Genomic DNA, 26,213 nt, shown 5'->3' with positions numbered 1-26,213 from the left:
CGTCGGGTCTTCGTTGCTGCGCGCAGCCTTTCTCTAGTTGTGGCGAGCGGGGGCTACTCTTCGTTATGGTGCGCGGGCTTCTCATTGCAGTGACTTCTCTTGTTGCAGAGCACAGGCTCTAGGCATGCGGGCTTCAGTAGTTGTGGCGCACAGGCTTAGTTGCTCCAGGGCATGTGGGATCTTCCTGGACCAGGGCTCGAACCCGTGTCCCCTGCATTGGCAGGCGGATTCTTGACCACTGCACCACCAGGGAAGTCCCATTATTGTGATTTTAAATCATTTATATTTGGTTTGCTATTACTTACAGCCAAACTCAGCCTATCTGAGCACCACAGAACACAGACACAGACACAGATACAGAGCACTGCAGAAAAACAGAGAGAAAAGGAAAAAACCTGTTCTCTTGTTTATTTCACACTGTTCTTTCTAGTTGCCATTACTTTCCTAGGGTTTCTGTACCCCAAGTCTGGCTAGAGTAAGACTAGGTATCAATATTTTAAGAAATAGAGAAATACAAAACACTAAGCAAGCAATACCAATTCAAGAAATCTTAAAAAGCATAATAGCTGCTCAGTCTTTAATAGTGAAATATTGAATCATTCTAGAAATGGCCTCAAATATTATTCTAACAGGATCAGCTATGCATATCCTCTACTCCCTACTCCCCAGCTGCCTAAACAGTGAGAAGGTCACCATGATGAGCTTCAACAATCCTAGCACTGAACTTGTTGGAGTCTATTTCTTTAATATGGTCTTATACATCAGTCTCCAAATTGATGAGAGTAGAGCCACATCACCTGTAAGTCCAAGGTATGGAAGGAAAAGGAAAAGGATATTTCCCTAACCCTCCCCCCAATTAAATCATCCCTCTGATGCTTACATATACCTACACTTGAACTTTTGGGGGATGATGGAAATAGTTGGGATAACAATAAGTACTGTGTTGGATGTAAAATATGCTTGTGTATCTATACCTATTCCTTGATTGTGTGGTGGTTTCATGACCATATACATTTGTCAAAATTGTCCTCTTGAGTCTTGGCCAATGTTGGCTTGTCAATATCTCTCATAAAACTTGTTACCCAGAAATGAGTATACTATTCAGGATATGGCCAGCCCAGCCCAGCTTAGAGTGGGACCTTGTCCTTCCAATTTCAGACACCATGCTGTTTTTAGAAAGTGACATTAGCTTTTTGAAAGCAAGTGACATTGTTGATTCATATAGGGTTTGTAGGCAACAAAGACCTATAGGTTCTCATCCTAAATTCAAAACTTTAAATATATCCCTATTCAATTTTAATCTTTATTTGGCCCCAGATCTTTCTAGATTGTTCCAGATTCTGATTTTTTTTAATACACTGACTCTTCCTCTTAGTTTTGTGACATCTGTAATTTGGTGAGCATGTTTTCATTTTGTACATAGTATATCACAGAGTATAAAAAATAGGTTACAAACATTTTTGCAAGAGTGCCTGAACTACAGTGACCAAGGGGAGAGTAGTATGAGCTGAAGCTGTAGAAGTAGGCAAAGGCTAGGCCCTGCAGGAGTTATAGGACTTTAGCCTCAGAGCAATGGGAAGCCATTCAAGCCACAAGATTGATACTTTGCTAGATGAGTTGAGAATTGTTAAACCTATTTAGCTTTTTTTCCGTATTTTGTGTCCTACAAAATAGTTCTTCAAATATCCAAAGAATTTAGAAAAGGGTGCAGAGTCAGCCCATGTTGCTCCAGAGAACAAGGACCAATGAGCAAGAGGCTTATTTGAGCTCTTTTTTTTTCTTTAGTTTTCATAATAATCAGCGTTGTCTAAAAACAGGACAGGTGAAGCAGCTCCCTGACCCAAGCAGTATTCTTGCAAAGATGCAATGCACACATGGGATCTGTAGAATACTCTAGCACCGGGTAGACAAGATGACTTCTCAATCTGCAATCCATTCGATCACTAAGATTCTATAAAGACCAAGAGAACTCCTTTCACTTTTCTGAAACTGTACATGAGCCACTTTCTTACTCATTAACCAAAAATGTTCTTGCCCAGCTGCTAGATTTAACCATTAGGCAAGGATTCATGGCACTAGACAAAGAGTCCAAGTTTTTCACTTAAATAATTATCAGTTGTCCTATTTTAAACATATTTGTATACTACTAATGTGTCAAAATATATAAATCCAGAAACCCCAGCATGGCTCCCTCCTGAACACTCTGGAAACAAAGAGGAGAGCTGCCCCAATGGCTTCATGCCCAGCTGAGCACCCAAATGGTGAAGCAAACCAGGCAAAAATGGGCCCAGACACAGCTCCACCTCTCTATCCACCACCTCTCTGGCACCTAGGGAAGTGGAACCCTAACACACAGAGTGCCAAAAGCATTTCCCAAACCTCTTCATGAAACTGCAGAATAGCCAAAACGGGGAAATTTTTGAAAGAAAAAGTTTTAGGACAGAAATAAAAGGAATGAGGTGTGTCTAGGGACCCAGGAGGACTGGACCTGCCCCCATTGTCCCTTCCTTGGTTAGGCATACACCTAGCTGATAAGGTCTAATCAAAAATACACATCAAAAAGGAGCCATCCTGAAAACAGTATGGCGGTTCCTCAAAAAATTAAAAATAGAGTTACTGTATAATCCAATAATACCACTTCAAGTTATATACCCAAAGAATTGAAAGCAGAGGCTCAAACAGATAATTGTACACTCATGTTCAAAGCAACATTATTCACCATAGCCAAAAGATAGAAGTAACCCAAATGTCTGTGACAGATGAATGCATGAACAAAATGTAGTATATACATACAATGGAATATTATTCAGCCTTAGAAAGGAAGGAAACTCTGTCATACGCTACAACATGGATGAACCTTGAGGACTTAATGCTAAGTGAAATAAGTCAGTCACAAAAAGACAAATACTGTATGATTCCTTTTAAATGAGGTTCCCAGAGTAGTCAAAATCATAGACAGAAAGTAGAATGGTGGTTGCCAGGGCCTGGGGGGAGAAGGCAACAGGGAGTTAGTGTTTAATGGGTATAGAGTTTCTGTTTAGGAGGATGAGAAAGCTCAGGAGACAGATAATGGTGTTGACCTGAAATAGACTGCCAGATAGTTTCCCAGCAGAGATGGGTTTATTCAGGATCAGCAGAGAATTGCAATTTGGGATCTGCAACCATGACGAGCCACATTCAAGTCAAGGGAAGGAAAATGCTTTTACAGAGGGGGAAACGGAAGTTGGGAGAGCTGTAATTAACAAAGAGTCCCTGGCTTTTCATTGGCAAGTCCTTGCCAGGAAGGAGGAGTCTTTGTACAGCATTGTAAATGTACATAATGACACTGAACTGTACACTTAAAAATGGCTTAAATGGTAAACTTTGTTTTGTATATCTTACCACAGTGAAAAACATAAAAGGAGCCACCCTGCAGTACTAAAAACTAAGATCCTTTAGCTTCAGAGACCCATAACAAGTGGAGATGTACACTCATGTGGAGCCGCCAAATTCATCATTTTGGTTTTATCTTATTTTTATGTGAACCTTAGCATCTAAGGGGGCTGGGGAGGCGTTGTCTATGGGGCCCGGGTGCTCCCCCATCGCTCATCCCCGCAGCCTTCAGCGTAAGTGACAGCACAACAGCCCAGAAACCGCATCCTTAAAAGTGGGGCTTAGCCTCCCACTCAATCACCCGCCCTCAATGCCAACTGCCCGCTCACTGTACGTTTTCCAATCAAAGGGCCCCCTGGGTGATTTGACGGGCAGAGCCAACCACAACGCGTCTATTTCCTTTTGTCCCGCCCTCCCCTGCTTCCGACTGGCGGGTTTCAAACCCACGGGAGCCAATGAGAGTGGGCGCATGCGTGACGCGCCGGCCTTGACTCCGGGCGCGGCCTTTGAAGAAGAACTGTAGCTGGGGAGTCATGGTGCTGCCGGGGCCCTCCGCCGCCGCGGGTGAGTATGACTTCGAGCCGCTGTGTCTTACGGGCGGGGACGAAGGGAGACCCCCGAGTGAGTCCTTTAGGCGGAAGTGGCCGGTCCGCTCGCCTGCCTGCCTCTGCCTCCCCGTTGGCCTTTCCGGTCCTGGGGGCGCTGACCCGAGCCCAGGCCCTAGGCTCCGGTGAGAAGTCGGGGCCGGGGATCGGGGAGGGTGTGCGCGGGGCCATGTGCCTCCCAGGCATCTTCCCAGTGACTCCCGCAGCAGCTCTGCAAAAAGCTGTCATTGTCACCTCGTTTGGGTAAAGAACCTGAGTCCCCTTGCCCGGGGTGGTACAGTCAGTAGGAAGCCAAGCGCTCCTGCGGCCCATATTTGGCTCCAGGCGGAGCCCGGGTGTGGCCCTTGGGGCAGCGGCGGCCGCCCGAGCTGTGACAGCTGTCAAGGAGGGTCTCACCCCGACGCGGAGCTCATCTCCTCGCAAGCCCGCGCGCCCTGGTGGAAGTTGATGGGTCCCGGGCTCCCTGACCTCTTAGACGTGCCTGGAGCCCTTTGCTGACTTTAAGCATACTCCTGCTCAGGTGCCTGCCACCTGCTCCAAAATGCGCACAGTGTTTTGGTTTCGGTAATAATGCATGTTGACTGTCTCCCAGGGCCCGGGCAGTGTTCTAGGCACTTGACACAGCAGCCCTTCAAGATGGGCATTTCTGCCCCATTTTATAGGCTCAGCAGCAGCAAGGTTTGGTAACTTGCTAGAAGTCACAGAGCTGGGATTCCAGCCCCATCTCTCAGCCTCCAACAGTCCTCTTGACACAGCTGTCTCCTAGGGATGCATCAGAGGCAGATATCAAAACACAGGGCATAAATACACTACCACGTGGAAAATAGATAGCTCCTGCTCTGCGATGGCCTAGTTGGGTGGGATGGGGGGGCCGGTCCAAGAGGGAGGGGATGTGTGTATGCGAATGGGTGATTCACTTGGCTCTGCGGCAGCAGCTAACACAACATTGTAAGGCAATTATACTCCAAAAACGAAAAACAAAAAAACCCCAAAAAACACAGGGCAACTCAGTTTAAATGAGGTTGGGTTGTTTTGCACCCCTATAGCTTTTTTTTTTTTTTTTAAACCATTACTGAATTTTCGCCTTTTCCAACCACCCACTCCACTCACTCAGTCTCTGCCTCTGGACTCCCGTAGTTCTTTCTTTGACCCTATTTTATGGCACCTAGATTTTGCCTTATATTGTAATTATTACTGTGTTTATTTTATCTCCACTACTAGATTGAAACTTCTTGAAGATGGAAATACTGACTTTTCATTCCCTCACAGATGCCTTGCTTAGAAAGTCACCATATGGATAGATGTTTGCCATGAACCCCCTAACCTGGCCTATTTTGTCCTTAGTACCAAAGGGAACCGTGTAAAGGTTTGGGGGCAAAAATCATCATTCCTGTTAGAAGGGATTAATAAAACAAGGCCCGGGCTTGCCAGCTTAGGTGGGCCAGTAACAGAATTTCTTCATGCAAAGCTTGATGTGTTGGAGCTGAGAACAGTGGCTGTGAGCAAGGGCTTTGGGTTTGGATAAACCTGGTTTCAAATCCTGGCTTAGCCACATGTTATATGGGTAGCTTTGGGCATATCATTTATCCTCTTTAAATTTCGGACTGTAAAATACCTCATAGGATTGTTGTGCAGATTAAAGGAAGTAACACAAGTGTGAAGAGCTTTGTACGTGGCATATAAATGATATTGTCGATGTTGATGTTAACTTGGAGGCACATTTGTAGGGCTAAGGACTTTATAGCTTTATGGTCCAAAGCCAAAATCGTTACAGAAAGGTGTCATCTTTTAGAATATAAATGAACTGGTTAGAATCTCATGCGTTTGTTTGCTCGCCTGTTTTGCAGAAGAGCGGCAGAGAAAGCTCCAGGAGTACCTAGCAGCCAAGGGAAAACTGAAGTGCCAAAACACCAAGTGAGTTTGTCTCCCACGGTTATGCAAAGTTCCGTTGCCCTGGTTGCTAATAGCAACTTAAAGCCTTTTCAAAACATAGCCCTTTTGTTTGCAGTCTGCTCAGACTTGCCTTGGGATCCTATGATTTTTCAAAAAGGGCATTTCCAGTCCAGGCATGACAAAAATGTTGGCAAAGATTTAAGCATTACTACTGTGACAGTCTCCAAAGGCGGGAGAGGAGGGTCTACAATATCACCGGCAATGCTGCAAGCTTTTCCTCTCCCTGCTGTGTTTCCTGGGAGAGTGATTCTCGGTGAAGGCAGTGTTTGGCCAAGGAGTTGAATGATCCTGGTTCTGGTGCTTCTCTCTAAAGCAGGAGAGCCGGTTCAATCCATCCTCCATAAGCTGCACACCCCCATCCTCCAGCCTGACAGGGCTCTTTGGTCTTCCTCTTAGCACTTACTCTTGAGGTGAACAGAATATGACTGCTTCACTTTGATCTTTTGTCAACATCTTGTCATCTAAATGGTGTTATCTCACTTGCCTTAGCATTGATATGTTTTTCTACCCAACATGTTGCTAAGTTTTTATGTGAAAATCAATTTTTACAAAGTTAGCTTTCACCCTTTGTTTTAGTTTCTTGCTACTTTGGGTTTTTACTCGACTCTATTTCCTTGATTAAATAAACCTAATTCACGTAGTCAACATATATTTATTTAATACCTATAATGTATCAGTCACTCTTGCTTCTGAAGGTATGCGGTCCCTGCCTTCCCAGGACTTACATCCAAGATGGGAGAAACAAGCATCAAGTCATGATCAAAGTCTCTGTTAGTCTGGCAGTTTATGATCTGTGAAGATTGAGTCTAAATTCTCTGCTTTTCTCTTTTTTTGCATTTTCTCTCTCACTAGCTAGGTTTCATATGTGCCTCAGTATTTTTTATTTATATCACTTTCCCCACCTGAAAATTCACTATTTGAAGATACTTAAAAAACAAGCAAGTTTTTTTCTTAATTATAATTGATTTAATATAAATGAATTTACAAAACAGAAACAGATTCACAGACATAGAAAACAAGCAAGCTTTTTAAAGAAGCATTTAATTATCTTATTTGGCATTGAATCTCTAGTGCCCGGCACATTGCAGTGTTCCCGGAATGATGTTCCAATGAGTAAGACTATGCAGATATGAAGAAAACACATATTTTATTAATACTGTTAGAATGTTATGTTTATGCATAGGACATCTATGAAAGGATCACAGAAAAAAATGGGCAACAGTGGTTGTGGTCACTGAGGAGTAGAATAATAGGACTAAGGAAGGGATGATAAGGAGACTTTCTATCAATCATAATTTTTGAAATTTTTTTACCATATATGGAAATTCTAATAATTTAAAATTCTAACCGTAAAAATTTTTAATCACTGTACTGTTAATCACTGTACTTCCCAAGCCTTCCTGATTCTTCTGTACCAAGAATTAATTTTATTTCACCTTTTATAGGCCTTATCTAAAAGCCAAGAATAATTGCCCGAAGCCTCCAGCTTCTAAATCGGTAAGTAGAAATTAGTCTTTTAAAAAATATCCGTTTTGGATGATTAGCAATAAAAATAATAAACATGTTAACAACCTAAAGAACATGTTTTGCAAAGGTATTTACATAAATATAAGAACAGTTTGGTTTAGTAAGCAATAGTATCATTTTTTGAAAAGTACAACATACTATAGTTCAGTTTATTAACCAAAAAAAATCTTTAAGTGCACTTTGGTCCTCTTAACGTTTATTGAATACTTACTATGTGTCTGGCACTTTTCTGACTTGCATTAAGTCCTTGAGTCCTTACAACCTTATGAGGTAGGACTATTAGTAGCCCACTTTACAGATGAGGGAGCTGAGTCACAGAAGGGTTAAGTTCCCAAGGTCACATAGTTATTAATCTCTCAATAGGTTGATAGGCTGATAGCCCATGGTCTTAACTACTTTGGTATGCTGCCATGAAGTTAAATAGCTCAGTAGTCATTAAAAGAGAATATCTGTGTTGGATCTTCCAAGCTACTTAACAAGCCTATGCTTCCCAATCAGTTCGGCTCAGCTAGACTGTGGATGGAATGATAAAAAGATCCTAACATACTTAAGGTTTAAATGGGAGAAATTATCCTCCTGAAAATGGCACAAATTCTTCATCTGCAATAAAATAATCAATAAAAATCCCAACTTTAATTTTTAAAGCCATAGTTTTATCTAAGTTCAAAAGTGTAATTGAAATAATGTTGCCCAAAGTGTGACATTGGTGCCAATTTTCATAAGTTTTAATGATTCGGTCATTAAATGCACACAGACACACACACATATACATATATACCTATATGCATAGGCATGTATATATCATCTATAGACTATATATGTTACGTGTACACATGACATAGTTAGACACTGTGGAGGATAGAAAATGCATAGAAAGCAAAAGTGGTGCATGATGATGTGAACAGTTGAGAATTACTGGGCTAGACTTTTTTTATATATATAGATTTATTTATCTTTTATTTATTTATTTTTGGCTGCATTGGGCCTTCATTGCTGCACTGGCTTTCTCTAGTTGCGGAGAATGGGGGTTACTCTTCGTTGTAGTGCGCAGGCTTCTCGTTGAGGTGGCTTCTCTTGTTGCGGGGCACGGGCTCTAGGCACGCAGGCTTCAGTAGTTGTGGCATGTGAGCTCAGTAGTTGTGGCTCACAGGCTCTAGAGCACAGGCTCAGTAGTTGTGGCACACGAACTTAGTTGCTCTGCGGCATGTGGCATCTTCCTGGACCAGGGAACGAACCCGTGTCCCCTGCATTGGCAGGTGAATTCTTCACCACTGCGCCACCAGGGAAGCCCCTGGGTTAGACTTCTGCTTTAGGAAGATTGAACTGGTATAGCATGCAAGGCTTAAAAACTCTGTTGGAAGGGGCCCTCATTAAGAGCTCCCAGAAGGTTTGCTTGAAGCTGACAATACTGATTTCAGTAAATCATCTCTTAAATGAGGTGATACCTACCCTTTACGGTAGGTATCACAGTAGTGAAGATAAAAATGAAGTGGGGAAGGCAATTATGGAACTTGGGAGAAACTCAACGTACTAGGCAAATAACTCATCATTACAATTGTATAACGCTTCACAATTTATAAAACATTTTTTATATATAACCATAAGAGTTAACATTTGAGTACTTATTATTATCCAGATACTGGATGAGACACTTTACATACAATATCTCAATTAATATTCAAAACAATGCTATAAGCAGGGAGGTCATATGATTGAATGTCCAGAGACCTTTGAGAGTAAAAGGAAGTGCTATTAATATGTTGGGCCAACAGGCATAAATCAAAACTATCTTGAAAAAACCAGGACTTTATGGCACCTTCCCTAGTTTATAGATATCATTATTATTATTATTATTATTATTCCCATTTTACAAATGAGAGGACTGAGGCTCAAGGAGACTGGCCACATTTATACAGCCAATAAGGGTCAGACTCAGGACCTGAACAAAGCTTTTCTGGCATACTCTTAGTGTACTGTTACCATGCCTCACTATTTGAAATTAACAGCCCTCACCATAACTGTTTCAGGTTTCATTCTGGCACACAAAGGAACACACAAAAGAAGTTTTTCATTTTCTGTTCCTATCAGGAGTTTTAACATATTTGGAAAGATTCCTTGGAGCCATCCTCTTAGATTTATTGAGAAACAGTAATGTATAATAGTTAAGAAACTGCCTTGGTCCAAATCCTGACTCCTGTGTTTTCTAGCTCAGGGACCTTGGGCAAGTTACTTAACTTCATCTGTGAGATGGGAATAATAGGAGGTTTCTCATAGAGTTGTTTGAAAGGATTGAGTTAATGCAGATTGAAGTACATTTAGAAGTGTCTGCATATTGGGATATATGTTCCTCTGGAGGTGCATAAAGCATCTCCAGCAGGTACACATTTTAACAGAACCAATTTCCACATCCTCAACTTCCATATGTGCTTTTGCCCAAAACTGATTTGTCATCGAATGTACTTCAGTTTCTCCTTTCCCACTTTCCTTGACACTGTCATCCTTCTTGCACTTTTCAGTTCTTTCTCTGCTTGTTTCGCTCTGGGATGGAATTATGTACCTCCAAAGTACAAAATCAAGGGACAATTTGAAATAATGGTGGTGATGTTCAGAAAGCCTTTTGCAGTTCAAGCAGCTTCTAGTTCTTTGCATTCAACATTGTCATGTGGAAGAACATTAAAAATAATTTTTTGCTGAGAGATCACTGTATGATTTTTAGCATATGCCTCTGGATGAGTTCAAAGAATTGACTGTAATTGCTGTAACAAAACTTCTTCTATTCCCAATCTACCTGATAATGTGAACAAATTTTCTGTGTTTTTATTTAAAAAGCCAAAGGAATAAAACTGATGAAGACCTCTGTCTCATTCTAGCAATAAATAATATAATGTCTTCCAGTAAATACATGAACTAATTGTGGGGGGAAGCTCCAGCCAACTCATTAAGAGACATTTCCATTTCTTTATGAAAAAGTATTTTACTCTTTATGTTTAATAATTGTTGATCAAAATTGGTAACATTTATCTTCTTTTGCTGAATTATTTATAGTTATGGTAAATACAGATTAAGGTAAATTTATAGACATGTATTTGTTGAGAAGTATGATAGGGTAATGGATTATAAACTTCCAAGCACAAATATCTGGTAAAAAAATTTTGTGGTGAACTGGAATGAAAACAGACCAGGAGAAAAAAGAAAGGTATTATATTTTCAGTTGTTAAAGAAGAGTGTGTTTGTATAGTTTCTAAATGGATTATAGTGGGTATCAAATTTCATTTCATCTTGAAATGTCAATATTGACAGTGTGCCTGAAATTACATATTTGCAGCTATTTAAACTAACAATGAAAAAATGTTAGCTATTAACTTTTAAAAGTATAGGAAGGTACAGAGTTTGTCAAAATTATTTTGGGAGTATATGAACAAAAATGCTTGAAAACCACCAATCAGATGAGCTCTACAATCCCTCCCAGCCCTATTCAGCCCTATTCAGCCCTCATGTCTTCGTATCACAATTTTCTGTTAGCACTCCTCAGGGGCATGTGTCATCTTCTCTCATCTTTGTATCCCCTTGCAGTCTAGCACAGTGCCTAGTATAGATGCAGTAAATCTCTCCTGATTTAAACCCTGGTCATATCCTTTGTGAATTTTCTCCCTTCTCTGGCTTCATATGTACAAAATGAAGTGACCAAATTCAGTTTGTGTCACTTGTTCCTTCTTGTACATTCTGTCTTTGTTTTTTTGTTGTCTTTTTTTTTAATCAGATCTATCTGACGTGAGTTGTCTGAGGCCAGGAGTCAGAGACTGAAGTTCTATCCCCAACCCTGCCTCTTAACACTCTGCCTGACCTTGGGCAGCTCACGTTCCCTCTCAGATGAAGGGGCTCAATTTAATGATCTCCAAAATCCCTTCCAGCTCGAATGGTGTGTATTTGCCTATTGATTGCAGGCTATTCTGCTAGCCTAATGACTCTTCTAAGCCTAGTTTTTCTCTCAATGAAGTGCTTGAAACTAACTGCATGACCAGTTCTACCACTTACAGTAAGTTAGCAAGGCCAGGCTGATCTAAAATAAAGATATAAAAGCTGTACAAGAGAGAAAATATTTGCAAATCTTGTATATGATAAAGATCCAGTACCCAGGATAAATAAAGAACTCTTACAACTCAACAATAAAAAGACAGCCCAATTTCTAAATGGACAAAGGATCTGAATAGAAATTTCTCCAAAGAAAGTATACAAATGGGAAATAAGGACATGAAAAGATGCTCAACATCAGGGAAATGCAAATAAAAATCACAGTGAGATACCACTTCACACCCACTAGGATGGTTATAATCAAAAAGACAGATAATATGTGTTGGGGAGGATATGGAGAAATTAGAACCCTTATGTATTACTGGTGGGAATGTAAAATGGTGCAGTCACTTTGGAAAATAGTTTGACAGTTCCTCAGAAGTTAATCATAGAGCTACCATATGACCCGGGAATTCCACTCCTAGATATATACCCAAGAGAGTTGAAAACAGATACACACACAAACACACAAAACTTATAGCAAATATTCATAGCAACATTATTCATAATAGCCAGAAGGTGGAAATGACCCAGATGTCCATCAATTGAATAGATAACCAAAATGTGATATAGCCATAAAATGGAATATTTATTCAACCATGAAAAGTAGTGAAGTGCCTGTGTGGGGACAAGGAATATATGGGAACTCTCTGTACTTCCACTCAATTTTGCTTTGAACTAAAACTGCTCTAAAAATAAAGTTTATTATTTAAAAAATAGAGTAATGAAGTGCTGATACATGCCACAACACGGGTGAATCTCAAAAACGTTATGCTAAGTGGAAGAAGCCAGATTCGAAAGGCCACGTATTACGTGATTCCATTTATAAGAAATGTCCAAAATAGGCAAATTTATAGAGACAGAAAATAGATTACTGGTTGCCCAGATCTGTGGGGAGGAGGAAATGGGGAGTGACTTCTAACAAATGTGGGATTTCTTTTCTGCAGTGATGAAAATGTTCTGGAATTAGGGGCGATGGTTGTACAGTCTTGTGAATACACTAAAACCCACTGAATTGTACGCTTTAAAATGGTGAATGGGGTGCAAATTATATCTCAATTTTTTTTTTAATATACAAAAAAGAACAAGTAAGGAATAGCACATAATTGGAAAGCTTATACCAACATCCCTGCCTCTTCAGTAAGCAGTAATGAGCAATAATGGGAGAGCCGAGGTTGATGTAAACGTTGGGGCTCAAGGAGTAACCCAGCTGTCGCCGCGTGAGCACATCCTCTGTCTCTCTGCCTCCCACTCCCAGTGCCCCCTATAGCACCCATGAGCAACAGCGCACACGCCCAGGCCATCCTAGGGCGGCCATCTCTTCGCTCTTAAGGCCGAGTGGTTCTAGTTACAGACGTCCTTTACACGTTCACAAAGCTTACATAGTAATTATTCATCATATTATCAAACCAAAAATAGAGAACGGTAACTCTAGCACTGCCATATCTTTCCCTGGATAGTCTACAAATCTCTGCCAAATTCTCCTTTCTGAGTAACTGCGTTCAATGCGGATGCTCCAGAATCCACAGTGGCCTGTCCCTATTATTTACCATATTAATTCTAAACACCCCTCCCTAGTTTTAAAAGTTCTCTGCAACCTAGTCCTACCTTTCTTATCCAAAATTAAATCACATGACTGAAATATTTACTTGTTAATAATATACAATCTAACCTTAAAACCCTTTCCTGACTTCACAAATATGACTGACTTTCTGCTGAGATGTTAGGTACTTAATCAGAACTGTTCCAAAGTATCTCAGGCCTCCCAGCATCTACCACATATCCATACCACTGATCTCCAGGATGAGACAAAGTTTCTTGAGTGACACTCTGACCTTTACAAAGGCAGTGTTGTTTTAAGAAAATTAGTGTAGCAATACAAAGTACTAGGAGGAACTTGGGAGGCACCCTAACATAAGTTTATTATGTATGTATCTTTCCAGAGTCCCTAGAAGGACACTTCCTTTGGATATAATGGGCATTCAGCAAGTACTTGTTTGATGGAGCCAAATTTATTTTTTTAAACAGCAATTTTTTTTTAAATTTATTTATTTTACTTATTTTCTTTTTGGCTGTGTTGGGTCTTCATTGCTGCACGCGGGCTTTCTCTAGTTGCAGAGCACAGGCTCTAGGTGTGCGAGCTTCAGTAGCTGCGGCACGTGGGCTCAGTAGCTGCAGCACGCAGGCTCAGCAGTTGTGGCTCGTGGGCTCAGTAGTTGTGGTTCGCAGGCTCTAGAGTGCAGGCTCAGTAGTTGTGGCGCATGGGCCTAGCCGCCCCGCGGCATATGGGATCCTCCCAGACCAGGGCTCGAACCCGTGTCCCCTGCATTGGCAGGCGGACTCCCAACCACTGTGCCACCAGGGAAGCCCTAAACAGCAATTTTTATGTGTTCACTGCATCTCTGCTGAATTCTATCAAGCTAAAAGATTCTAATATATTTCTAATAGGAACTCCAGTTATAAAAATCATCTATTAGTGAGTCTTTTTTTTCTCAGGATTCAATTTTCTTAAATGCAATTATAAACAAAATAGCTAGTTTTTTTTATTTTAAAAACAATGGACTGTTGTTATGAGTTTACTTTTTTTTATATCTTTCTCTGTCTTTTTAGACTATTAGACCTAAAAAGGATGTTACCAACCATGTTGCTTTGCCTGTCAAAGCTACAAGACCCATCAGCATTAAACTTCAGTCCAGACCTGCCAGTATCACAGGGTCCCAGAGGCCAAAGTTGGAGCCACCAAAACTTCTGGGCAAAAAAAGGCTCACTTCAGAATGTGCTTCTTCTAACCCAAACTGTAAGCCTTCCGGAAGTAGTCAACAACAGCATGAATTTGGATCATCCACTACTGGAAAACTGTCAAGAAAAACCATGGGGTCACTTAATATACAGGAATTGAAAACTACAAAGCAGCAGGTAACACAACAAGGAACTGCTAAATGTACAGACTCTGTGGACAATACTCATGTTGAAAATGAATCCTTGGGTAGCTGTCTAAAAGAGATGAATAAAGAGAACTTGCCCCAAATCTTACCAGACTCTGAGAGGAAGCCAAATCCTGAATTAGGCACTGTAAGAAAGCCAAAAACTAATCAAACCAAGAGCAGTATGGCTCCTACTAAAGAAGTCTTGGGCAAAAGGTCAGTGAATAGTGCTGTTCTGAAAGAGAGAGTTAATAAACAATTTGTTGAAGAAACACAAATCAGGATTCCACCAGAGAAGTCTCAGCAACTCTCTAGAGGAACAGATCTTGCAAGACCAGGGGGAAAACCCCCAAAAACAGTTTCCTCTCACTTTGTCCAGACACTTAACAGGACTCAAGCATCAAAGAAAACAGTGGTTAAGGACATAAAGAATATAAAGGTTAATAGGGGTAAGTATGAAAGACCAAGTGAAACTAAGTTACAGTCATGCACTGTTACTGAACAGAAAGTAAAACATAGCAAACCCAGCACATACCCCAAAGTGCTTCAGAGAGGATGTAACAACAGACATCCAAACACAAAGCAAGATCATAAACCCACGCAAGCTTGTTGTAGACGTCGGACATCATATGTACTGCAAAAATCAAAAGCCATAAGCCAAAGGCCTAATTTGACAGTTGGCAGCTTTAACTCAGTCATTCCAAGCACCCCTAGCATAAGAGCAAATGGAGCCAAAGGGAATAAATGCAACAACAGCTGTCAACAAAAAGCACAGACTTTGGACTCCAAGTTGAAAAGGGCTCTTCCCCAGAACTGTTTTCTAAACAAGACAGCTCCCAGAACTCAAGCTGGTGGCACAACCATAGATGGAAGAGGACTCCCAAATGGGACCCAAACTAATCCAAATAAGAAGACCACAGCAGAGGATCGAAGGTACTTTATTTTAATTCCAAAATTTTGCAAATTAAGATGACTAGGCAAATTGACCATCAGGAGTGCGAAAGTCAGGAGATGGGTCATGAATAATGGCTCCTGAGTAATTTTTAGATATAACTCTGAAAAAAAGACAAAGCAAATATGAAGACTTGATAGAGCTGGGTGGTACATACATGTGTTCAAATTGTTCTCTATAATTTTCTATATGCTTGAAATAATTTATTTTTTAAAAAAGAAATTGAAACAGAATAGTTGAATAAGAAGTAGAGGTTGCAGAGGTAGACCACTCATGCAAGAAGTGCCCTGCAGGGACTGAACAGCAACAGAAGAGGCAGGGTAGGAGGAGCCAGAGTAGTGAACTTACACAGCTAGGAAGTGTGGAAATGGTAGTCCCTTGTCAAGCCAACTAGTGTGAAATCTGAAAAGTTATCAGAGAAAAAGGAGCAGGAAACTTCTATGAGTCTAAGCAGGCCAAGTTTTGGAAAGTACGCTAAGGCAGAGAGAAGTAATCAGTTCACATACAGAGTTCAGATGTTAGAAGTCAGGATCTCAGGCTGCTGGGAGTTAACATTAACATGTGTGATGCGTGAAACTGAGCCAAAGGATTTCATACACTTTCTGCACAGGACCAGACATATTCTCATGATGTGGTGAACCTCCCAGGAGAAGCACCTCTGTACACCTGATTGGAGTAGAAAATAAGGAGATTCCTGGCAATGGCAAAAGGAACATGTAAAATTAGATGGTAGCTAAAAGGTATAGCAGAGTGAAGTGAGGGCAGGATTTATTCTCTGAATACAGCCCTGAGCACCACTGACAAGCTCTCTGCCCTCCTGAAGAGACAGAAAATAAACAACTTAATTCAGGGTGATGCGATTGAGAAAGGGAGGCTGGGATGACTTTAGATAGAAGGGTCAGGGAAGGTACTTTCAGCAGTGACATCTGGGCTGGGAAAAGGGCAGTGACAGGAAGAAGGACGAGTCTTCTGAGCAAAAAGAAAACTGAATGCAAAGACCTTGAGCTGGTGAATGAGGAGGTCAGGGTCCCTACCCTGGAGCTTGCAGTGTAGACCAGATAACAGACAATGGATCCTAAGACAGATTACAGTTGGGCCAAGTTTGGTGACAAAAAAAAGGAGGAGTCTGTGGAGAAGGATAGATCACTCTCCGATTCCTCGAGTGTTCCTTTAGCACCTACACTGGGAGATACAGTGGTGAGCACACAGTCATAGTCTACTATTATGGAACGTTTTTTCTGGTGTATATACGGAAAGTACTAGAATAATAAAGCCAGGTCTTAGGAATACGTTAGCTTTAGAAAAGGCAAGTTCCCTCTTCATTTATGATTAGAAGCAAGGCTAAGGAGGTAAGAAGAATGCCGGGAACATAGGGGAAACACATGCCAGATGACTCAGCTTCTGTCATGAAGCCGGTGAAGGGAAAGGGGAAGCACTTAGGGCTAATATAAGCACTGTATGGACTGTGCTCAGAAATCAAGGGAGAAACAAGAGAGTTAATAGTTACTGATTTTCTCGGGGGCTTCGCTGGTGGCGCAGTGGTTAAGCATCTGGGGACACGGGTTCAAGCCCTGGTCTGGGAAGATCCCACATGCCGCGGAACAACTAAGCCCGTGTGCCACAACTACTGAGCCTGCACTCTAGAGCCCGTGAGCCACAACTACTGAGCCCACGTGCCACGACTACTGAAGCCTGCACGCCTAGAGCCCCTGCTCAGCAACAAGAGAAGCCACCACAATGAGAAGCATGCACACCGCAACGAAGAGTAGCCCCCGCTTGACGCAACTACAGAAAGCCCGTGTGCAGCAACGAAGACCCAACGCAGCCAAAAATAAATAAATAACATTTTTTTTTTAATAGTTACTGATTTTCTGGAAAAAGCAAAGCTACAAGGACAGCAAACTGCTCAGTGACTGCCGGGAGCTGGCATGGGTGGCACCGAGGAACACAGGGGCATTTTTGAGGGTGTTATATCTTGATTGTAGTCACAGTCACATGCTTTCATGCATTTGTCAAAACTCACAGAACTGTGTACCAAAAAAGGTGAATTTTACTGTAATTAAACACTTACGTCTTCTAAACACTACGCTAGGCACTGGGACAGCCAAGGTTTCTGTCTTCATAGATCTTGCATTCTAGTGGAAAAGACAGAAAATCAACCTGTTGATTAAGACAGAATAATTACAGAAAATTACCTCTTCAAGGAGGTGTCATTTGAGCAGAGGACTGAAGACAGACAATACAAGACCCTGAGGGAGGAATGAGCTTGGGTCAAGTAACGGGAAAAATGCCTGAGCTCCTGGAAGGCAGTGAGTGAGGGGGAGAGTGGTGTGACATGAGGTTGGAGAACTAGGCAGGAACCAACCTGCACTGCACCTCCAGCCACAGAGAACATTTTGAATTTTATTCCAAGAGCCATGGAAAGTTCCTGGCCGTGACTCTGGTTTACATTGTAAAGATCACTAGCTGCTGTGCACAGGATGAATTTGAAAAGGGTTAGAGTGGAAGGAAGGAGATGAGTTAGGAGGCTGCTGCAGCATTTCAAGCAGAAGGTGACAGTGATCTGGACAAGAGTGGTGGTAGTGGAGATAGAATCAATACTGATTATATGATGATGTGTTGGACGTGGGGCAAAGAAAGGACTACTCAAGACAACTCCTCGTTTTAGGCCCTAGCAACTGGGTAGATTGGGGCACTGTTTACCAATGTAGGGAAGGCTGTTTGGGAAAAGATTTGGAGATGAAAATCAAGAGCTTTGTTTTGAACAATATTAAATTTTAAATGCCTGCCAGACATCAAATAAAAGATATCAGTTAGGCACTGGAGTTTACAAAGTTTGGGACCCTAGAGAGTGATCTGGGCTGAAATGTACGTTTGTGAGTCATAAACATGTAGTTGTAATTGAAGGAAACTGAAGAGCCTACATTCAGACGCTTGGGCCTACATGTCTTGGTGCCTCCTTCAGCAGTAGTCTATGGACTGCCTCAGAGCAGGAGTGGAGAGTGAACAGTGTGGGGAGAGCGAGGGTTAGGACTTGGCACCGTCAGAGACCACCTGCTTAAGAAAAGAGCCCTGAAATTACTGATCTCGTTAGGGGAAGAGGGGGTCATGTGTGGTCAGGAGAGAGCGAAGGAACTGGGCAAAGTGGGTCGCTTTGAGTGGCCAAGACCCTACTGAGGGCAGGATACAGGTTTGGTGAGTCTGGTTGAGTGGCAGATACAAAGCTTATGATAAGAGAAATGGAGGGCTTCCCTGGTGGCGCAGTGGTTGAGAATCTGCCTGCCAATGCAGGGGACACGGGTTCAAGCCCTGGTCCGGGAAGATCCCACATGCCACGGAGCAACTGGGCCCATGAGCCACAACTACTGAGCCTGCACGTCCGGAGCCTGTGCTCCGCAACAAGAGAGGCCGCGATAGTGAGAGGCCCGCGCACCTCGATGAAGAGTGGCCCCCGCTTGCCGCAACTAGAGAAAGCCCTCACACAGAAACGAAGACCCAACGGTCAAAAATAAATAAATTAATTTAAAAAGAAAAAGAAATGGAGTGCTGAGTTAGTGATCTCAGAGATGGAGGGATGTCTTAGGACAGCAATTGTCAGGAGTAGCATACAGGTAAAATACAAATTTTCAGAGAAAAATATTGAAGAATAATCAGGAAATTAAGGAGTTTGAAGATGGAGATGCTAACCACCTGTTGTAATCCGACCAATCCATCTGGCGTCTGCCTTCTGAAGGGTGGGGGCAACCACTGCTTCCAATACCAATTAGTAAATTATTTTTAAAACATTCTCCTGACTTTCCAGTTGAAGGTGTTCAGTGATAATCTATGCATGTCATACTTCAGAAGCTTAACCATGTACCAGAAAAAACCCCTAAAACCATCCCCCTCTTTAATTGTATAACAGGAAACAATTGGAAGAATGGCAGAAATCTAAGGGGAGGATCTATAAACGGCCTCCTATGGAACTTAAAACAAAAAGAAAAATAATAGAGGAAATGAATATTTCATTCTGGAAGAGTATGGAAAAAGAAGAGGAAGAAAAGAAAGCACAACTTGAACTATCCAGTAAAATTAACAACACTCTGACAGAATGTCTGCAGCTCATTGAACGGGTGAGTGTGAACAGTAAGCTCCCAGAGCTTTGCTGAATCTTAGAGTTTTTTTTAACATTTTTGTTAAATATAGTGTAGGGGAGATAACCTCTGTCTAAGCAGAAATTTAGCTCCTCCTTTTAATAGAGAGGAAGGATAGTAATAATAATAAACATGTACTTAAATAATGACTCTTGTATGCCAGGTACTGTTCTAAGCACTTTACTTATATTATTTCATACAATTACATAATGACTATTACTATATTCACTTTACAAATGAAGCTGAGGCACAGAGAAGTTGGGAAATTAACCCAAGTAGTCTGGCTCCAGAGGGATCCAAAAGGAACTCTGCCTTCTTCATGTACTGAGGTCCAAAGAGTAAACATTTGACATTTAGATATGAAGCTAAAGTCAAAAGGCAAGGCCTCATGTAGAATTAGATTATCCTAAAGACTCTAGGTAGCTATGAATGGCATCTAAATTGTATCTTGGATTTTGCAGATAAGGATAAAGTAAATGGTAAGCAAAGGGTATGATCCTTAGGATATTCCTTGAAGGAAAAATATATTAATAAAAAATAACTGGATAGGCTTCTATACTAAGGTCCTTGCCTGAAGCAAACTCAGTTCTGTCGTTTGACTGGTAGTATCGTACATCAGCAAAAAAGGGAAACCTTCAAATTAGGTCTACTCTGGGCAGTTTTTTCATTAGATTCAGTTAAACATTAACTACTTCTCTTTTGTGGAATTAAACTTCAGTTCTTTGTTTGTTCTTTCTCTTGTTTTCATTGCATTAAAAAAATACCTGAATACAGTTTTATTATTAAAAGCATTTCAAATAATACAGGTAAATTACTCCCAGCACTTGCGCAGGCGCACATGCACACACACAAGGTACACATCCCAGGCTTCTCCCTGGAGGTGACCACTATTGCCCATTATCCTTCCAGACAATTTTTATGCATTTACTTAACAGTATAGGTATGTAGAGAAATGAAGTATATGGTTTTGTGAGTTGCAGTTATTTCAGATTTTTATGTGTGTTCTTTGGTTGTCTTTTCTTGTGTTTTCCTAGTATCAGTATTATGCTGGCTTTGTCAAATGAGTTGGGTATTTTCCTTTTTTCCTGTACCCTGAAAATATTTTATTTGCAATTGAGATTCATTAGAATTATTTTGTTCTTTGAAGGTTTGGTAAGAACTTACCTATAAAATCATCTGGACTTTGGGGGATAATTTTCTATTTTTTCAGTTTTTTCCATGGTCATTGGTCTATTTAGGTTTTGTATTTCTTGAGCCAATTTTAGTAATTCTGTGCCTTTTATTTAAATCAGACTTGCTAAAGATTTCTCTATTCATCTTTTTAAAAGGCCATCTTTTGGGTTTTATTTTTTTCTCTTGCATCAGTGTCTGCATCTATTTTTGTTTATTTTTCTTTTTCTAGCTTTTTTAGTTGAAAGCTTAGAGCATTTATGTCAGTCTTATTTTATCAAAAATATTTTTTAGTGCTATCAATTTGCCTCTGAATTTAGCTTTGGTCATATCCTTCATGTTTGACTAGGTAATGTTATGTATCAGTTAGAGTCAAGTCAGAAAAACAGAAACACAAGGTATCTCAATAGAAAGAATGTAATATGAAGGTTGTTTTCACAGTGTCTTATGTGAGTTTCCTTGAAGCAGACCCTAAGAGGGGAATTTGTGTGAAAGTAATTTATTAGGAAGAGACTCCAAGGGACAACTGGGAGGGGAGTTGGGGATGTGGGACCAGGAGGGGAAAGAGGGCAAGCAGGGTTGTGGTATCAAGCAAAGTTCATGGAGGATAACTGTGGCACACTCCCGCATGGGAGCTCTGGAGAGAGTGCAAGTCACACCTCTCAGAGTTGTGGGGGCAAGGGGACTGCAACATTAGTAATTCCATGATCATTGATTAATGGCTGCCCCTGGGGGGTCAAAAATGCCCAGGCATTTCTGACTCTGTGGACACATACAAAGAGGTACAGATGCTGGCTGTTGGACTTGAAAGTACTTTGTGAGCCTGTGTGCACAAAAATGATAAAGGAATCATCAAAGGGGATATGGGTGCGACACACAGGACTGACAGCAAAAATGAATCTCAGGTAACAGTGGCAATAACTTTAGGAAGCAGCTAGCGCCCACTGGGTCTAGGGGAACAAAGAGAGGTTGGGGATATCAGAACCTAGCAGCGAGGAGAGACAAACCCTGGTGGAAGTGGGACTCCAACTCTAAGGAGGGCATACTACTAGCAATGCTGGTGCCACCGGAGCTGGAGGAGGGGCCCTGCAGGGCTGGGATTCAGACCTTGAGAAAACGATGCTAGCTACCCGGTTGGCGCTTTTGCCTCTGAAGGAGCACAGTGAGGCAGAGTCCGTGAATGCCAGGGAAAAAAGGTAGAGGCTAGAACCAACTGCTGCTGCCAGAGTGAAGGACCATTGCTGGGGTGATGAAAGCAAATGGGAAAGAGGCAGTCCCCTCCCTTCTCCAGCCCTGCAACCTCCCTCTAGTGCCCCATACTGGCCGAGCCCATCAGAGAACTGCTGTCAAAACAGAAAGTGATTTACAGAATTCCAGCACATTTACAGAATTCTGCACAACAAAGCAGAGGATAAAAGGGGTTTAGAGCTAAGAGATCATAGCCTAATAACTGACATGTTCTCGTTTTCGTTTCTAGTTTGAGATTTCCATTTTGATGTCTTCTTTAATCCAAAAGTTATCTTAGAAGAGTATCTTTTAACTCCCAGATATGTAGTTGGCTTTGTTGGTGTTGGGTTTTTGGAGGTTCTTTTTTTGTTTTTTCTGGCTGTCAATTTTTAATTATACTGCACTGTGGTTGGTGAACGTTGAAATTTTCTTTCTGGTCTTAATGTCTGATCAGTCTTGGTGAATGTTCCAAAAGTGTTTGAAAAGGATATGTATTCTCTGTTGAACAGAAAATTCTACATGGGTATCCATTGCTCTCTGAAAGAAATATGCCAGAGTCCCTCACTGGCACTGTGATTTGTGATTGATAATTTCATTTTGTATTTCTGTCAACGTTTACTTTCTTATTTTCAAAGTTATGTCGTTAGGTACTAAAGATTCATGACTTGCTTTGATTTTTCTTTTGTCTGATATTAATCTTGCCACACCTGCTTTGTTGTTCTTACAATTTGTCTAGTAAATTTTTTTCTATCCCTTTATTTTTAAAGGTATGTCTCATGAGTTCATACAGTTTAATTTCTCTAACCAAATCTGGAACTCCCTGCTTTTAAAAAGTGCATTTAGCCCATATACATCTATTGTAATAATTGCGTATATGTTTAACTTTATCTCTGCCGTTTTATTTTGTAATTCAATTTACATGAATTATTTTTTGGTTTATTTTCCCTCATCTCTTTATCCAGTTTTCTTTATTTCATAAAGAAAGCATATAAATTGAAATCACAAAAGAAAGTGGTAAGTGTGAGTTCAAACATGGTATGCAAGTTATATATTCTTCTCGTGGTTACTTTTGTTTCAAGTCTTCCACTTGAATTCTAAAGTTTGTTCACTAGTAACTTTACGTTTTTGAATGGTAAACTTTCTGAGTTGTTATGCTTGTAAAAATGTCAGTATTTCACCCTCCTGCTGGATTCATAGTTTGGCTGGGGGAAATCTCTAAATTCACATGGTCTTCTCTGGAAAATTTGAAGTTACTCTTTCATTTTCTTGCTTACATCTGGAATTGTTGATTTATTAAAGTCTCATGTCAATCTAATTCTCATTCCTGTATAGGTAATCCTTTTTTTCCCCTTTCTGGAAGGATTTAAGATTTTCCTTTTATCCTTTTTTTTTTTAATTGGCCGTACCATGCAGCTTGCAGGCCCTTAGTTCCCCGACCAGGGATCGAACCCATGCCCCCTGCAGTGGAAGCATGGAGTCCTAACCACTGGACCACCAGGGAATTCCCTCCTTAGTTTTCTAAGTATGGGTCTTTTTTCATCCATCTTGCTTAGCTCTCTGAGGACCTTGCAGTCTGAACACTTGTTTCTTTGTTCAGTCCCTGGGAATTTTCTTCTACAACTGCTTTGAGTGTATGTTCTGCTTTGTTCTTTCTCTACTTTTTCTTCTAGAAATTCTGTTACATGGATATTGGAATTCTTGAGTAATAGATGTATCCTCCAGAACTCTTAACTTTTCTTTTATACTCTTCATTTCTTTGTTCTGTTGCACTGGGTTCTGGAAGAATTCCACAGCCAAATTTTCAGCTCACTGATTTATACTTCAGCAGTGTCCATGCCACCGTTCTGCCTTTCTGTTGGTTCTTTTTCATAACATTCATTCTAGTTTTGTGATTTTATGATGGCAATATTCTCTTATCACTCTGACGATATTGACTACAGGGTTTTTTTTTTAACATCTTTATTGGAGTATAATTGCTTTACAGTGGTGTGTTAGTTTCTGCCTTATAACAAAGTGAATCAGCTATACATATGCATATATCCCCATATCTCCTCCCTCTTGGGTCTCCCTCTCCTCCTCCCTATCCCACCCCTCTAGGTGATCACAAAGCACCGAGCTAATCTCCCTGTGCTATGCGGCTGCTTCCCACTAGCTATCTATTTTACACTTGGTAGTATATATAAGTCCATGCCACTCTCTCACTTCGTCCCAGCTTACCCTCCCCCTCCCCGTGTCCTCAAGTCCATTCTCTACTTCTGCGTCTTTATTCCTGTCCTGACTACAGTACTCTTAAACTGTATTTCTCTTTGCTCCCTCAACTGTTTGCTCCAGTGTTCATTCTTCTGGTTGTTAAGTTTTATGCCTCTTTCATGTCGTGTTGGTTTTCTCAGACATTAGTGATTCTTGACTGTGAACTTACCCTTGTGTCTTTCCCATCTCAGGAGAAGTAGGAGGTGCTGCTTGGCTGAGTGTGCCAGTACCCGGGTTTCTGGGCATGGTAGCTCTTCATATTCCTCCTGGCCCACGTCACTGCGCTGCTCTTGGTACAAGGCAGAAGGGGACCAAACCAGTGAAGCCATTTTAAAGTTCCTTTTTGTGGGATTTAACCCTCTTTATATACACCTGTGTGGATCCCCAACACACACACATATACACCCATGACCCTTGCATACCTTTGCCATCCTTCATTCTTCTGTTAGGGTCAAGCGGAAATACTGGTCACCATTCAGTGTTCACATTATTATGAATATGTAAGAAATACATGAATGGCTGATTACTCCAGGGTTTGGTTTGGTTTGGTTTCGGTTTTGCATAAAAATGTGGAACATATTTCTTACTTTCAACTATGATAAATATTTTTCTATTTGGTCTCTTAACTTAAAATTTAATGATCAGTGTCAAAATTCATCAAAACATACTATTTAAACGGGTGCATTTTATTATATAAACTACTTCAATAAAATTGAATTTTTTTTTAAATTCAAAAAAATATTGATCAGACTGATTTCTGCATACCTTCTATGATAAGTATTAGGAGAGAATAACAGCAAGACAGTAATAATTACCTCTGGGTATTTTTCTTTTTTCCAGGGTGTACATTCAAATGAAATATTTGCCATTTTGTCCAGTATTCCTGAGGCTGAAAAATTTGCTAAATTCTGGATCTGCAAAGCAAAGTTGTTGGCAAGTAAAGGAACCTTTGATGTTATTGGGCTATATGAAGACGCCATTAGAAATGGGGCCAGAGTAAGTATCTGTCTTGAGTGGGTGACTTCTTAAAACTTCTCTTTCATATGAGTTCTCTGTTGTTTGCAAAATGGCGGTTATGTAATGTAATGTTAAAGCTTCTAATTCACTTCATAAAGTTATATGCAAAATATGAAGTACAATATGTCCTTTATGAACATTTTACTTAAAATATTTATTTTGTAGAATATAGTGTTAATGTAAACCAATAGAATCACTTTCTTGTCAAGCGAATATGTCTCACTTTACACTCATTGTAGAAATAAGCACTTGTGGGGCTTCCCTGGTGGCGCAGTGGTTGAGAATCTGCCTGCTAATGCAGGGGACATGGGTTCGAGCCCTGGTCTGGGAAGATCCCACATGCCGCGGAGCAACTAGGCCCGTGAGCCACAATTACTGAGCCTGCGTGTCTGGAGCCTGTGCTCCACAACAAGAGAGACCGCGATAGTGAGAGGTCCGCGCACCATGATGAAGAGTGGCCCCCGCTTGCCACAACTAGAGAAAGCCCTCGCACAGAAACGAAGACCCAACACAGCCAAAAATAAATTAATTAATTTTTTTAAAAAAAGAAAGAAATAAGCACTTGTGAAAAGTAATAGCATAGAAAATAATAATGTAACGTCAATAGCCAATACTAAGAAAGTCATACCTCACCATAAAGAACCTAAAAATATATTAAACCCAACACATCAATGTCCATAAATCAATAATTCAGGGCTATTTTATGAAGTAAATTTAATCCTAAAACCTAGTAAAACCACTGTCTATATATAATTTTTTTTTTAATAAATGTATTTGTTTTTATTTTTGGCTGTGTTGGGTCTTCGTTGCTGTACACGGGCTTTTCCCTAGTTGCGGCGAGCAGGGACTACTCTTCGTTGCGGTGCATGGGCTTCTCATTGCGGTGGCTTCTCTTGTTGCGGAGCACGGGCTCTAGGCGCACGGGCTTCAGTAGTTGTGGCTCGCAGGCTCTAGAGCCCAGGCTCAGCAGTTGTGGTGCACGGGCTTAGTTGCTCCGTGGCATGTGGGATCT

The 26,213-nt window shown here is 41.0% G+C and overlaps 1 protein-coding gene across 5 annotated transcripts in view; it reads left to right on the top strand.

Moving 5' to 3' along the window:
* Positions 1-3,867: 3,867 nt before the first annotated feature.
* Positions 3,868-26,213, top strand: part of CKAP2L (cytoskeleton associated protein 2 like) — a 33,242-nt gene continuing 10,896 nt past the window's right edge. For 2 of the 5 annotated variants that reach the window (XM_036873897.1, XM_036873899.1), the window contains exons 1-6: positions 3,868-3,936; positions 5,825-5,891; positions 7,376-7,427; positions 14,139-15,385; positions 19,309-19,516; positions 25,025-25,180. In XM_036873897.1, the coding sequence (XP_036729792.1) occupies positions 3,906-3,936; positions 5,825-5,891; positions 7,376-7,427; positions 14,139-15,385; positions 19,309-19,516; positions 25,025-25,180 (1,761 nt within the window). In that variant the 5' untranslated portion in view covers positions 3,868-3,905. Of the gene's footprint in view, positions 3,937-5,824; positions 5,892-7,375; positions 7,428-14,138; positions 15,386-19,308; positions 19,517-25,024; positions 25,181-26,213 lie in introns of those variants that run through there. The other 3 variants (XM_036873902.1, XM_036873900.1, XM_036873901.1) reach the window with 3 other exon arrangements.

This window comes from Balaenoptera musculus, chromosome 13, assembly GCF_009873245.2.
Source record: "Balaenoptera musculus isolate JJ_BM4_2016_0621 chromosome 13, mBalMus1.pri.v3, whole genome shotgun sequence".
NCBI lineage: Eukaryota > Metazoa > Chordata > Mammalia > Artiodactyla > Balaenopteridae > Balaenoptera > Balaenoptera musculus.
This window is presented reverse-complemented; position numbering and strand designations above follow the sequence as displayed.